General features: G+C 41.4%; 1 protein-coding gene across 1 annotated transcript; it reads left to right on the top strand.

Annotated features, from left to right (window-relative positions):
* Nucleotides 1–491: 491 nt before the first annotated feature.
* rfx6 (regulatory factor X, 6) lies at nucleotides 492–8,470 on the top strand (the record flags this gene model as incomplete). Its single annotated transcript, XM_084149186.1, has 19 exons — nucleotides 492–687; nucleotides 1,135–1,288; nucleotides 1,441–1,564; nucleotides 1,712–1,773; nucleotides 1,860–1,937; nucleotides 2,110–2,137; nucleotides 2,322–2,429; nucleotides 2,560–2,637; nucleotides 2,721–2,834; nucleotides 2,932–2,981; nucleotides 3,133–3,292; nucleotides 5,270–5,411; nucleotides 5,500–5,609; nucleotides 5,691–5,808; nucleotides 6,421–6,543; nucleotides 6,721–6,930; nucleotides 7,111–7,629; nucleotides 7,847–8,059; nucleotides 8,226–8,470. The coding sequence occupies 19 exons, from the start codon at nucleotides 492–494 to the stop codon at nucleotides 8,468–8,470; spliced, it is 2,832 nt and encodes a 943-aa protein (XP_084005312.1).
* Between the last annotated feature and the right edge of the window lie 5,853 nt (nucleotides 8,471–14,323).

The following is a 14,323-nucleotide window of genomic DNA, read 5'->3' on the forward strand; positions in this document are numbered from 1 at the left end:
TGACGTGCCAGGCAGTGCTGGCTGGCTGGGCTGGCTGAGTGCAAGCCTAGACTACAGCAGACCAAGGAGAGATGATGGCTTTTTTAGTTAATCATTGATCGACTGAATCAGCCCCCTGTCCTCTGCAAATATGATAAATGAATACCTAGGCAATCACCAGTGTGACGTCGTTCTTAAACCACAGCACAGGTTTAATTGACTCTGGAAGGTAGTATCAGAGTAAGGTCCGGGGAGAGACTAGAGAACTGCACTTTACTTTTTCTATTACAAGAAAATACTTTTTATTCTCTTATTCCAAGAGAAAATGGCAAAGGAAAATGTTTGACCTTGCAGTATGGACAGTTTCCTTGTGGATTTTATTTGTGAGGATAGGATACTTCCCTCCAGAAGACAATGTGTACATTTTCTAACACATGCATTTACATTTTTAATTTAAACTATTTTGCATTTGTTTTCTTTTACTTTCTTTTTCTTTTTCTTTTGCATTTAACATGCCTATGAAACGGAATACAGGAAGCCCGATCCAGGATGGACAATTTCTTAATGTTCATCCACCAACCATTACATCCTGCGATGCCTCTGAGGAGCTCAAGCACACCACTTTTTCTAACGAGAAATTACGCTGTGATTTCAATGGACATTCACTCTCAAAGTTTGACGAGGAAGGTGATTTGGGAATTAAATCAGGTGAGGAATAATGTCGGATTAATAGACCTACACATAGGCTGAGAGGTTCCCTCTTCCCCCAAGAGTCATACAATTATAACCTCCAAAACAAGAGCCCTAATTGTTGATGTCAACTATTACAGTTTGTGCTCCATTCAATTGTAGGCTATTTTTTATTGAAATATGCCTGCACCAAAATATACTTATTTCATTGTTTGTTGGGTAGGCTAGAATAAAATAATGTTTACCACATGAAAACAATCTACTCAATCTGACCCAGTTGACCAAAAATAACATTTTCTCTGTTCTGTTCACTTTGATGAGTCTTGAAAATCCTGTCTAGGGAGTACTTATTTCTAATTGTATGGTTCATTTAGCCACCTACCCATCTGGAAACGTGTCATGGCCCTGAACTACTCAAATAGATATTTCACCTCATTACTGTTTTCTCCCCCAAAACCCTGTCAGACGCAGATGACGGCAATGAGACCCCATCTTCTGAGGAGGACCAGGACCTCCTTGAGTATTCCAAACATTTGGCTTTCAACCAGACGACCACAAGGAAAAGCATCACTCAGATAATCAAGGACAAGAAGAAACAGACTCAGTTGACTCTTCAATGGTAGTGTTCCAAAGTCACAACCTATAGAAATCTATAATATGGCTTGTGTTGTGATGCACTTGTATAATAACAAGCCTTCTTACAAATGTTAATGTTTCTTTTCTTGTTGGTGATTGATTTTACATGTATTTCTGTGACTGCTTGTTCCCTAGGCTGGAGGAAAACTACATTGTTTGTGAAGGGGTTTGTCTGCCACGTTGTATCCTGTACGCTCACTACCTAGACTTCTGCAGGAAGGAGAAACTGGATCCAGCCTGTGCTGCTACATTTGGCAAGGTGAGATGAGTAATGTCTGTAGTTGAGGTGGTGGGCTGAAGTCTGGATGGGTCGTAGTTTGTGGAAGATGTAAGTAAGTACAACATAGTAATAATGGTGGTGTAAAAATGGTATTATGTTTTTTGTATCGTTCTCTGTGCATATTAGACAATTCGGCAGAAATTTCCACTTCTTACAACAAGAAGACTTGGGACCCGAGGTCATTCAAAGTAAGATATAGTGGGAAATATTATTTTCAAACAGATGATCTGATCTGTCTCAATATAAAATGTTAAATTTTGTTGATATTTGACAGATATCATTATTACGGGATTGGCATCAAAGAGAGCAGTGCCTATTATAACTTGGTGTACTCAGGAAAAGGCTTGACGAGGTAAGATCATTTACAGGTTTTGCTCTGTAGCGTTATTGTGATCAATCTGTAATGTTCTTTATAGAAAGTGATCAGCCAGTTCCTAGGCTAGTTACTCAACCATAAATACAATGTTTGTAAATTTGTGATAGTATGGGATTTAATGTCAATCTGATGTATTATTTGATTGTAGATTTTCAGGGAGCAAACTAAAGAATGAGGTAAGATTTTTATGAATAAACAGTCTCTAGCAAATACATAAATGACAAAGAACATATGATTTAATTGTTTTCATTTTTATGTAAAATATTACAGACATGAATCATGTTTTCTAATACATTCAAACTGTAGTCAAGACTACAAGGTCAAAATATTAATACAGTTTGGTATTCCTCTATTTAATAGGGAGGGTTCACTCGGAAATACTCCCTCAGTTCCAAAACAGGAACATTGCTTCCAGAATTCCCAAGTCCACAGCATCTAGTGCTTCAAGGTTTCGTCTCTAAAGAAAAGGTTTGTTGTATTATTTTAATCAGTACTTCAACTTTCTTTGCCATCAAGATTTGCTGATTACATACAGTAGAGTATCCTCTGTGAAAACACCTGTAACTATTATTAATGATCTTTGCATTATGTCCAATAGGTGGACACGCTCATCGTGATGTACAAAACACATTGTCAGTGCATCCTGGACAATGCCATCAATGTGAACTTTGAAGAGGTATTCTATACCAAATCCAGACATAAGATGTTGTAGCCTCTTTTGACAAATTGTCCCCTGACTCTCTATTAACTATGTTTCAGATACAGAATTTCCTGCTGCATTTCTGGCAAGGAATGCCCGACCACCTCTTACCCCTGCTGGAGAACCCCATTATCGTGGACATCTTCTGTGTGTGTGACTCTATACTCTATAAGGTGGGTGTTTTTCCAGAATCATAGAGCAGCATCCTCAGTTGTTGGAGGAGTCCTACCTCAACTGGACAGGTTGTACTATCCATTTGGGGTTTTTCAGGTTCTGACAGATGTCCTGATCCCTGCTACGATGCAGGAGATGCCTGAAAGGTAGAGTATTTTTATCTTTCATCATTTGTATTTTTCTCATCTAAACACCAGATTTGCAGTAAGGTTTATACTGTATGAAATTAACATTAATAAGATACCGCCGTCTCTCCAGGTGACGTATTGTTGTGTATAAAGATAATCCTGTTCGCAGTCTCCTGGCTGACATCCGTAACTTTGCCAAGCACTGGGAACACTGGATGGTGTCTTCTCTGGAAAACCTCCCAGAATGCCTCTCAGAGAAGAAGCTCCAGATCGCACGCAGATTTGTGTCCTCTCTAAAGCGTCAGACCTCCTTCTTACACCTTGCCCAGGTAAAGCACTGATTACAGCACGGGAGGAATATAAATATAATTGTGTTAACTTTACAACAACATACAGTGAGGGAAAAAAGTATTTGATCCCCTGCTGATTTTGTACGTTTGCCCACTGACAAAGAAATTATCAGTCTATAATTTGAATGGTAGGTTTATTTGAACAGTGAGAGACAAAAAAATAAAAATCCAGAAAAACGCATGTAAAAAATGTTATAAATTGATTTGCATTTTAATGAGGGAAATAAGTATTTGACCCCCTCTTAATCAGAAAGATTTCTGGCTCCCAGGTGTCTTTTATACAGGTAACACGCTGAGATTAGGAGCACACTCTTAAAGGGAGTGCTCCTAATCTCAGCTTGTTACCTGTATAAAAGACACCTGTCCACAGAAGCAATCAATCAATCAGATTCCAAACTCTCCACCATGGCCAAGACCAAAGAGCTCGCCAAGGATGTCAGGGACAAGATTGTAGACCTACACAAGGCTGGAATGGGCTACAAGACCATCGCCAAGCAGCTTGGTGAGAAGGTGACAACAGTTGGTGCGATTATTCGCAAATGGAAGAAACACAAAATAATGTAAATCTCCCTCGGCCTGGGGCTCCATGCAAGATCTCACCTCGTGGAGTTGCAATGATCATGAGAACGGTGAGGAATCAGCCCAGAACTACACGGGAGGATCTTGTCAATGATCTCAAGGCAGCTGTGACCATAGTCACCAAGAAAACAATTGGTAACACACTACGCCATGAAGGACTGAAATCCTACAGCGCTCGCAAGGTCCCCCTGCTCAAGAAAGCACATATACATGCCCGTCTGAAGTTTGCCATTGAACATCTGAATGATTCAGAGGAGAACTGGGTGAAAGTGTTGTGGTCAGATGAGACCAACATGGAGCTCTTTGGCATCAACTCAACTCGCCGTGTTTGGAGGAGGAGGAATGCTGCCTATGACCCCAAGAACACCATCCCCACCGTCAAACATGGAGGTGGAAACATTATGCTTTGGGGGTGTTTTTCTGCTAAGGGGACAGGACAACTTCACCGCATCAAAGGGACGCTGGACGGGGCCATGTACCGTCAAATCTTGGGTGAGAACCTCCTTCCCTCAGCCAGGGCATTGAAAATGGGTCGTGGATGGGTATTCCAGCATGACAATGACCCAAAACACACGGGCAAGGCAACAAAGGAGTGGCTCAAGAAGAGGCACATTAAGGTCCTGGAGTGGCCTAGCCAGTCTCCAGACCTTAATCCCATAGAAAATCTGTGGAGGGAGCTGAAGGTTCGAGTTGCCAAACGTCAGCCTCGAAACCTTAATGACTTGGAGAAGATCTACAAAGAGGAGTGGGACAAAATCCCTCCTGAGATGTGTGAAAACCTGGTGGCCACCAAGTACGTCTCACCTCCATGATTGCCAACAAGGGTTTTGCCACCAAGTACTAAGTCATGTTTTGCAGAGGGGTCAAATACTTATTTCCCTCATTAAAATGCAAATCAATTTATAACATTTTTGACATGCATTTTTCTGGATTTTTTTGTTGTTATTCTGTCTCTCACTGTTCAAATAAACCTACCATTAACATTATAGACTGATCATTTCTTTTTCAGTGGGCAAACGTACAAAATCAGCAGGGAATCAAATACTTTTTTCCCTCACTGTATTTAAAAGTATATAAAGTATATCTATATAGCATATCTTATTATGACTCTAAGAAATTGAAATTGCATATATAAACTGAAAGTCCTAGGGCTTGATTCAATCTGTAGCACTGAATATCAGCGTTACAGCGTGATTGAAATTTTAAGGCAATGTTTCCGCGTTTGTGGAGACTGCAATTACGGTAAACGCTGCATATGTCGACTCATTCTGAAATTACCTTTAAATTTCAAGCGCGCTAAACCGCTGAAATTCGACGATACAGATTGAATCCAACCCCTAATTTTTTTTTTTTTTTCAATTTCTTTTCTTACAACAGATTGCAAGACCAGCTTTGTTTGACCAGAATGTGGTGAACTCCATGGTGGTGGATATAGATAAAGTGGATTTGAACAGCATAGGGTCACAAGCCCTTCTCGCCATCTCAAGTGGTGACCAAGACTCTGACCTCTACTCTGAATGTGAGTAGAACATTTCCATTGTACATGGCAAACACTGCCAGGTTAATTCCTGTAAACAATTCATTTTCTTTCTCGCCATGTTTGCTAGATGACTCAATAACAGTGTTCCAAGAGCTGAAAGACCTACTGAAGAAGAATGCCACTGTGGAATCCTTTATCGAGTGGCTGGACACTGTTGTGGAGCAGAAGGTCATTAAGGTACGTTGTCCCCATTTCAAATCTAAGATTAGGGTTGTCAGATTGGATGTTGACATCTAATCTGTTTCTTTCTCTCTCCAGCCCGGGAAGCAGAACGGACGGTCCATAAAGAAGAGAGCTCAGGACTTCCTCCTCAAGTGGAGTTTCTTTGGAGCACGCGTTATGCACAACCTCACGTTGAACAACGCCACCAGTTTTTGTAAGAATTTACTACATCCCTCTAACAGTTCCTCTGGTAGCCTGTAAATCCATGTAACAACTAGAACATGGAGGAAATGCTGTAAACTACTCTATTTGTATTTAATTTAACCTTTTAGTTAAATTCAGACTGCCATTACTACTGAGTCACTACGTCAGACGCAAACACATAGATCTTTTCGGCCGGCTCTGAACAGAATGCTACAATGAGCCATAAATTATAATGGCCTGGCACCAGGTAAAGAAATTATTATCTCTCGGTCGCGTGAACTGTGTTTGAAGACAGACCTCTCCCATGCACCTTCCTCACCCCCATTTGACGGCTCTATCACCAAACTCAAGTCAAATAGATTGGGGGACAATCACATGACCCTACAAGTCAAACAGTAGGCCTGGTGAGATGAAAGGTGAAAGCAGATCTCTGGGGCTGGTCAGGTCAAACCCTCAGCACCTGCAAATTGGTGCACAGAATAGCTTTTGGAGCCTTGTCACAGTTTGTAAGGTGAAGGCTGTTAGAGATTGGCTGAAGATTATGTCATGATAGTGACAATGAAACTAGATTTGATTTATGGTGGGGAACTAGGACAGTAAGAGATGTGTTTTTTTGTCCCAGGTTCGTTCCATCTAATCCGCATGCTGCTGGATGAGTATATCCTACTGGCTATTGAGACACAATTCAACAACGACAAAGAACAAGACCTCCAGAATCTCCTAGATAAATACATGGGAAATGCAGGCAAGCAATTATATAACATACATAGACTATCTAATTATACGTATAACTCTGATTGTTCTTTTTCATTATTAAGTTGTTATTGAATTTCAAATTAAGACTATCAGTTTTTATGGAGCAGTATGGAGAAATGATGGAGGATGTAGGATCATTGAGGTGCATTGTTATGATTATTTTCAGATGCCAGCAAGGCGGCATTCAATGCCTCCCCCAGCTCTTGTTTCCTGGCCAACCGTAACAAGCCCAGCGCGGTGTCCGGTGATCTGTCTGTGAAGAATGAGTCCCTCTCAGAACACGCATACATGACCCTGTCAGCCAATCATCAGCATGCGCTGGGAGCAAACATGGCCATCTACCAGGGCTCTGAAACCGATGGATTCTCCCTATCAGGTAAAAATATGTTTTTTAGGGTGACATGACTCCTTTTCTTACTTGTTCCTGAATTTAATTTGCCCCATTGTATGTTAGCTTTATTCATACTTTCATTGGTTTAACATAAAACAGCTTATTCGTAGTAAAGGTTCCTATTGTGTTGTCTAAAATCTTGGTCACTTATCTCTGTGCCCCCAGGACAAATAGACTTTTCCCAAAACAGTGGCCCTCTGATGACCCCTCCCATCTCCCCAGCCATGGTGAACAGGGGCAGTGTCATCAACCAGGGCCCCATGACCATCAGACCCCAGAGCACCTGCACCACCATCCAGCCCCACATCTCCTGCCAAGCCTTCCCAAACACCATGTACCAGAGCCTCCCTCCCAGCAGCCCCAGCTACTACCCCATCACCTCCAACTACCAGGATGTGTTCAGGCCCCAGACACACGCCCAGGCCCCGGCCTACCACACCCACTCCGACAGCAGCCACTACCCGTCCTTCAGTGAGCAGCACCTGGCCAAAGATTACTTCAACAGCAGCTGTGCAGTGTCCCCCTACAGCTCCAGACACTCCTCCAATTACAGCACAGCCCCTGATCCTGGGATGGAGACTCAGGGAGTTGAGCTACTGGACTCTGGAGGATACAACTTTGTTGGGAGTGGGTTAAACAGTAGTGGCTGTCAGGAGTCTGCCTACTCAGCAGCAGGACACAATGGTATGGATGACTACACCTATGTTTTCTCCATTGAATTATCAGAAAATGGGCCCTGAGTTTTTCTAGACCACGTGGCCTCACTAGTCAGTTTATCCTGGTTAGATCACATGGTCACATCACCTGGTCAGAAATAATTTAGGGCCCTAACAATAAGTATTATCGTAAATAAAAAGATGAATGCGTATTCTACTAATAGAGGAACCTCTCTGTTTTTCAGGGTACTATGGAAATAGTGGCTACCTGGATAGCCAGAGGCTGGGTTCCATGATAAACCAGCATGTGTCAGTTATCAGCAGTGTGAGCAGTATTCGCTCAGTCTCAGCGTATGGTGAAGTACACGACCCCCTCAACATCCTGGATGACACGGGCAGAAAGACGGTTGGGCCTTACTACACTGAGTCTGACTCACTGGGCTCCTGCACACCTGGAGGTCAGTGACAAATGATGGATTGATAGGGAACTCCAATGTTCCACTACCAATGTGTAGCAATGGCCTGGGTGAAACAATGAATGCAAGACAAGAATGGTTGTAGTAAATGACAGAAAATGTTTTGTTTTTTTGAAGATATTATTTTGTGGTTTTGTCTCTGCTGTAGCTCCTCCCCTCCCCTCCTCGGTCTCCGCACCCTGCATGTACGGAGGTCCTGCCCAGTTCCACTCCCAGGATGCACTGCTTCCTCACCGGGCACCATCTGCGGTACGGGACATGATGTCATCGCTGCCTCCCATCAACACTGTGTTCATGGGGTCTAGTGGAGGAGGAACGTGTGCCGTGACCTTCCCTCCAACCACCAACACTCCTCAAGGTCCTCCCACACCACTCAGTCACTGTAAGCAGTGACTCAGAACACAGACAGAAATATGCTCAGTGTATCTCTCTTATGTAGCCTTAGTGTTGGGGAAGCTACTCTGAAAATATAGTTTACCAAGCTACCAATTACTTCACACTGGAAGAAGTTAAGCTACACTAAAACTACCCTTAAGAAAACGATCGTTTTAAATACTTAACTAAAGTTACTTTCAAAAAGTAGTTCACTACATCCAAACTACTTTGTGATAAATAATCTTATCTAAATCTGAAATATCATAGACTATAAATTGCTAGAACAGATCACTCTGGAGTCAGATGTTAACAGAACGTTTATTTTAGCCTATTAAACACCAAAACTATGTTTCAAGTGAGAATTAGGAAGATGCCAAAAAAAGAAAGGAAACTCTTGCTTACTTCACCCATATTAACTACTAAAAACACTACCAAGATTATAATTTAGTTCAACTACCACCAAGCTACTGCTAAATGTAGTTAAATTACTAGTTGAACTACATATAGTTCACTACTCCCCAACACTGTAGCCAATATATATTTTGTACACTTATGAAGGCCTCAGCTGTTCAATGTGCAGTCAAATATTTTATTGAACTGAAATGAATGAATAATTTGCAATTTAACCATTTTAATATAATTCCATCTGTTAATCGTAATGTGGTCAGAAGAGACTTTGTCATACTTTGTAAGTTAACATGTAAATAAATACCTGTAGAATAAAGCCAGTAATGTAAAATTAGAAAATGTTGGAGGCACCATCAGTCAAACCTGCAAGATAGGTTTGATTGATTATGACAAGTTCAAAAAATACCATGTTATTTATTTTAGTTGCCTTTATAGCCTATTACGTTGTAATATTAATGTCGGAAATGTAAACTTGTACTTATCTGTAGATGGCCGAATGAGAGGTAGGAACTTAGAAATTATTGTTGTTTTCAATACAAATGTATTAAACTACATTAACTTATTGTATAACTAACACATCAACATGTTGAGAGAGAGAGGGAGAAAGGGGCACTTTGTTAGGTAGCTTTCATGTGCTCCTTCAGCAGTTTGCCTGGTCGTCAATACATCCAAAAGAACACTCTTTCTTATCTCTCAATTCAAAGCCCCAGTGTCAAAACTCTGAATACACTGTCCTTTAATTGGTAAACTGGACCCACACCAGGCGAGGAAAGAAAGATTACAGTCCGGAAACACAATTGTAGAAGCAGCGGATCAAAATTGAGCTTTATCTGTGATTATGTGATTTCACCATTGTACAATGGAGGGAGATATGGTCGGATAAAGGTGTTGACCAGAAACAAGAACCAACAGACATGTTTGACCAACAGCAGGATCAAGCTGTTTATACATAGTGACCCTTTAGAGAAACAGAGATTGTTTTATTCTTCCGCAGGTTGTCTAAATTGAGCTTTGTTAGTCTTTGAGCAGATGGAAGCTAATAAAACCATAATCAGTAACATTAGATTGACCAGGGCATTTGTGTGGCGAAATGATATCATTTCAAAGCGATACACTTTATTTAAATGTATAGAGTTGATACATACAGTCGCAGGCTATGGATTAATGTAGAGTATTTAGCATTTGTTTCCAGAACATGAATAAACAAAGCAAAATGAATGATAACATTACCCACCTATCAGCCTTATCCTTTATCTACTCAAGGGGAAAATCCATTTCACCCCATGGACGGGAACAGATGGCTTGAAATGTAATGATTACAAAATCCCGACGTTAACACAATTTAATTACAAAGTCAATAATGCCTCCAACAGTTGCAGGGCCTTTAGTGTAAAAACAGCAGAAGGCTGAACGCAAACTTTGGGACAATGTTTAACCAGAACTTTGCATTAGGCGGTGAGTCTCCATATGTAGCCCAGGTGAGCCAAAGATCGAGTGATCCAGTGATGTGTAAGGCACACCAGGCATCACTCTGAGTCTGATGGCTTTACTGTTGTACGTCAGAGGATCAAGTCTTCACACTCCTCTAATATAACCTCATAGTACTACCCGCAGGCCCCATAGTCCCCTAGTCACCTCAGATATCATTTTGTATGGAATTAGTTTTTGTGACTTTATACCTCTACAGCTTTTCACAATTATTATATTCATACAGTCAAATCAAATTTCTGTTTTGCTGACTGTATCCAGACAGTTTGTATTTTATCATGGTACAACAAAAGCAAGCTTATTTCTACAGGATATTCATTTAAAAAGGTGTCTGACTAGGATGTATTCTAAACATAATCTCCGTCCTAGTCCAGTTCACCTCTATATTCTGCCTTCAATGCAGAAGAGTGATTATTATGTACTTTTATTATGTACTTTTATATTCTTTTTACTCATACCTTCCCAGACACACAAGCTCAGCAAAGTGATTGTTTGAGACAAGGCTATCAGCAATAAAGGATAAACAACGGCCATACAGAAGGCTCTCTACAGCCTAGAAGCTGCCTTTTTATCACAATATCAACTGTACAGGTAGCATTAATACGTTCTAGCCACTCGAGATGTCAGTGTTGGGAAGAACAGTGAGCGGACACCTTTAGCAACATTGTAATGTAGGAGGTTAGAGTAGAACGCGCTATGGGCCTCTGACTGACATCTTGTCTTTGTGTTGTGTCGTAATGAGTGTGGGTCTGTAGTGACTACATAGCACACGACCGCCAACTGGAGCCTCTGTTAAGATAATATTCAGAGGTGTCCTGTACTGCCAATGATTAAGCTTTTGTTGACTGGGATCATTCACAAATCTGCATTTGCAGCTAAACACAAAACATTCATTTCATATATTTCTACCTGCTACTCCTTTTTCGCTATTAGGAAAAACTAAATAATCTTTCATTCAAGAAGATCTCTGCCACTGTCTTATTCCCCTGTGTGTGAAAATGATGATGTGGTGTTTGTCTTGAATGATGAATCTCCTTGAGGAGTTATGTGTAGGTCCAGAAGTGTCCATATGATGGCAGTAAAGTGTAAAAAATACCCCTATCACATCCATATCTGTTTTCATTGTCCCCACTGTAAATCTGATATTACTAAACTGTGTGCTGTATCTGGATAAACAGAGGTTAAATAGGCATGCCAACCAACAGCTTTGTTAACATGTTACTAAATAACAGGTGGAAAAATATCTGCTGTACTTTATAGATTTCATGTACAGCAAACAATTTAGCTCAGTATTTACAACTGTTGAAAATGATCACATTTCAGATATTGATTTCCAAATATCTTATCAATATTTTACTATCACTATAACCAAATAAATCAAATATATCACACTTACTATAAATCCAAAAACAGTTACGTTGTTCTATCTTGATGTGATTGTTTGATTATACACACCTGCTCTTTCCATGACATAGACTGACCACGTGACTCCAGGTGAAAGCGATGATCCCTTATTGATGTCACCTGTTAAATCCACTTCAATCAGTGTAGATGAAGGGGAGGAGACAAGTTAAAGAAGGATTTTAAGCCTTGAGACATGGATTGTGTATGTGTGCCATTCAGAGGGTGAAGAAAAAATATTTAAGTGCCTTTGAACGGGGTATGGTAGTATGTGCCAGAGGCACCAGTTTGAGTGTGTCAAGAACTGCAACACTGCTGGGTTTTTCACGCTCAACAGTTGTATCAAGAATGGTCCACAACCCAAAGGACATCCAGCCAACTTGACATAACTGTGGGAAGCATTGGAGTCAACATGGGCCAGCATCCCTGTGGTATGCTTTCAACACCTTGTAGAGTCCATGCCCCGATGAACTGAGGCTGTTCTGAGGGCAAAAGGGGTGCAACTCAATATTGGGGAGGTGTTCCTAATGTTTTGTACACTCAGTGTATAATTACACTGAATGATGAACAAAGACACCATCAGTGATATTGATCGTCAGGGAGAGAAACTGGACTTCAAAGTCATCAGTTAAAAACCTGACCGATGTAGAGATAATCCTGGGATTTGATGTCTAATCCTCCTGTCACACTCTTCTTAGAGCCTTCCTCCCAAAGTCCCGGCCTGCTGTTAGTTTAAGTCATTATGGAGAACAACTCTAGGCCTCTGTCTCCTGTCTTACTCTCAAGGCCAGCTCTAGCCTTTTGGGGGCCCTAAGCGAGATTTGGTTGGGGGGCCGCCCCACCAAACGGGCATTTTTTTTGGGTGCCCCCCCTCTTTATGGCGGTGTCACAACTTCGGCCGAGGCTGCCTCCCCTCCTTGTTCGGGCAGGCATCAGCGTTCGTCGTCACCAGAGTACTAACCACTGCCGCCCCAATCATCATCACAATTGTCTTGTCTCGTTATCACACACACCTGGTTCTAATCCCCTAATTAGTCTGTGTATAAGTGTTCCCTCTGCCCCCTTGTCCTTGTGGGTGATTGTTTATTGTGGAGGTTAGTGAAGCTCGGTGGAGCTCGTGTATTTTGTATCGATGGGAGTGTTTTCCCGTGTGCCTTGTATTTTCCAGTGCACCTGTTTTGTGCCCTGGAGTGTGTTTGACGCATTTCTGCGTAAGCCTGTATTTTGCCGATTAAAGCCTGTTATTCTGTGATTTACCCTCCTGCGCCTGACTCTTTCAACACCACCTTATCACAGGCGGAGAGAAATGTACATTTTAAAGTTAATTTCCTGCAATTCTAAACATTTTGCATAGAGAAAATGTTGCAGTTTTAAATACAGTTTTCTGTGGTTCTACACATCTTGCCATGGGGTGGAGAGAAAATTTTGCAATTTTATAACAAATGTCATGCAATTTTACTAATTTTGCCAGTTTTCCAAGTTAATTTCCTGCATTCTACCAATTTTGCCAAGGCTTATGTCATGTTAATAATATCTGAGTGAGAGTGACAAAATCAAAGGGGGCCCCCTGGAGGTCAGGGCCCCTTAGCACGTGCCCAGTCGGTATTTGGCCATGATTACTGCAAGTTTAGATAGCTGGCTAGACTAACTTACCAATCAAAAAATGGTTAGCTGACATGACTAATTGAGTGACTGTCAGTGACTGACAAAACAAAAAAAACTGCTGATGTTCAACCAAATTTCGAACTTGCACCTTGTGTATTCTACTATTCTAACTCTCAACATAAAGTTGAGACCCCGACTGAGTTCCGGGGGCCATATGCGACCGCTTATGCCCGGAGCCGGCCCTGCTTACTCTATATATTAACCATACACTGGCCTCCCAGGTCCCTGCTGGAATTTAACCTCTGAAAACGACTGTGCTCTGAGATTACAGAGCAATAACCTTAGAAAGATTGAGCCGCAGCTTGAAATGGATTGATAGTGACAGAAATGGGAGAAGCAATTGTTTGTTTGTTTCACCCCAACCCCTTGTGGCATTAGTACCTTTTATGGAAACTTTGGTTGATGCATGGTTTTGTGCTATATATTGTCACGAGTGAGCTCCTATTCTACCTACCATGTGTGTATACTGTATTTACCTGTTTATTTTCCTACCTAGCCATCAGTATTTTGTCATGTTTTTTACGAAGAGGAATCCCTTTGATTTGAAAGTACATCATAGTGAATGTGAATGAATACCAGAGTCTCTGTTCACTGTTGCCCACAGTCCTCCTGTGAGAGGACGTCGATCAGTTTATGGGTTTTGACTAACGCGAGGTCCAAGAATTCCACAACTGTGTGCGTCTTAACCCGGAGCGAGCAGCAGGTCAGTGTGGCTGTATTTGGAGAGCAGCAGCAGATATTGTAGGCATTTCTCTCATTGGTGGTAAATATCTGGGGGAATCTCACTGCATATTCTGGCACAGAAATTCAGAATCACTGCGGCTCATCACCGAAGCAATAGTGAGTGGGAAACTTTCCAACAACAAGAGGACAAACATTGAAGGCCTTTGAAAGCCAAGGCTGTTGACT

Source organism: Coregonus lavaretus, assembly GCF_964263955.1.
Source record: "Coregonus lavaretus genome assembly, chromosome: 31".
Taxonomy (NCBI): domain Eukaryota; kingdom Metazoa; phylum Chordata; class Actinopteri; order Salmoniformes; family Salmonidae; genus Coregonus; species Coregonus lavaretus.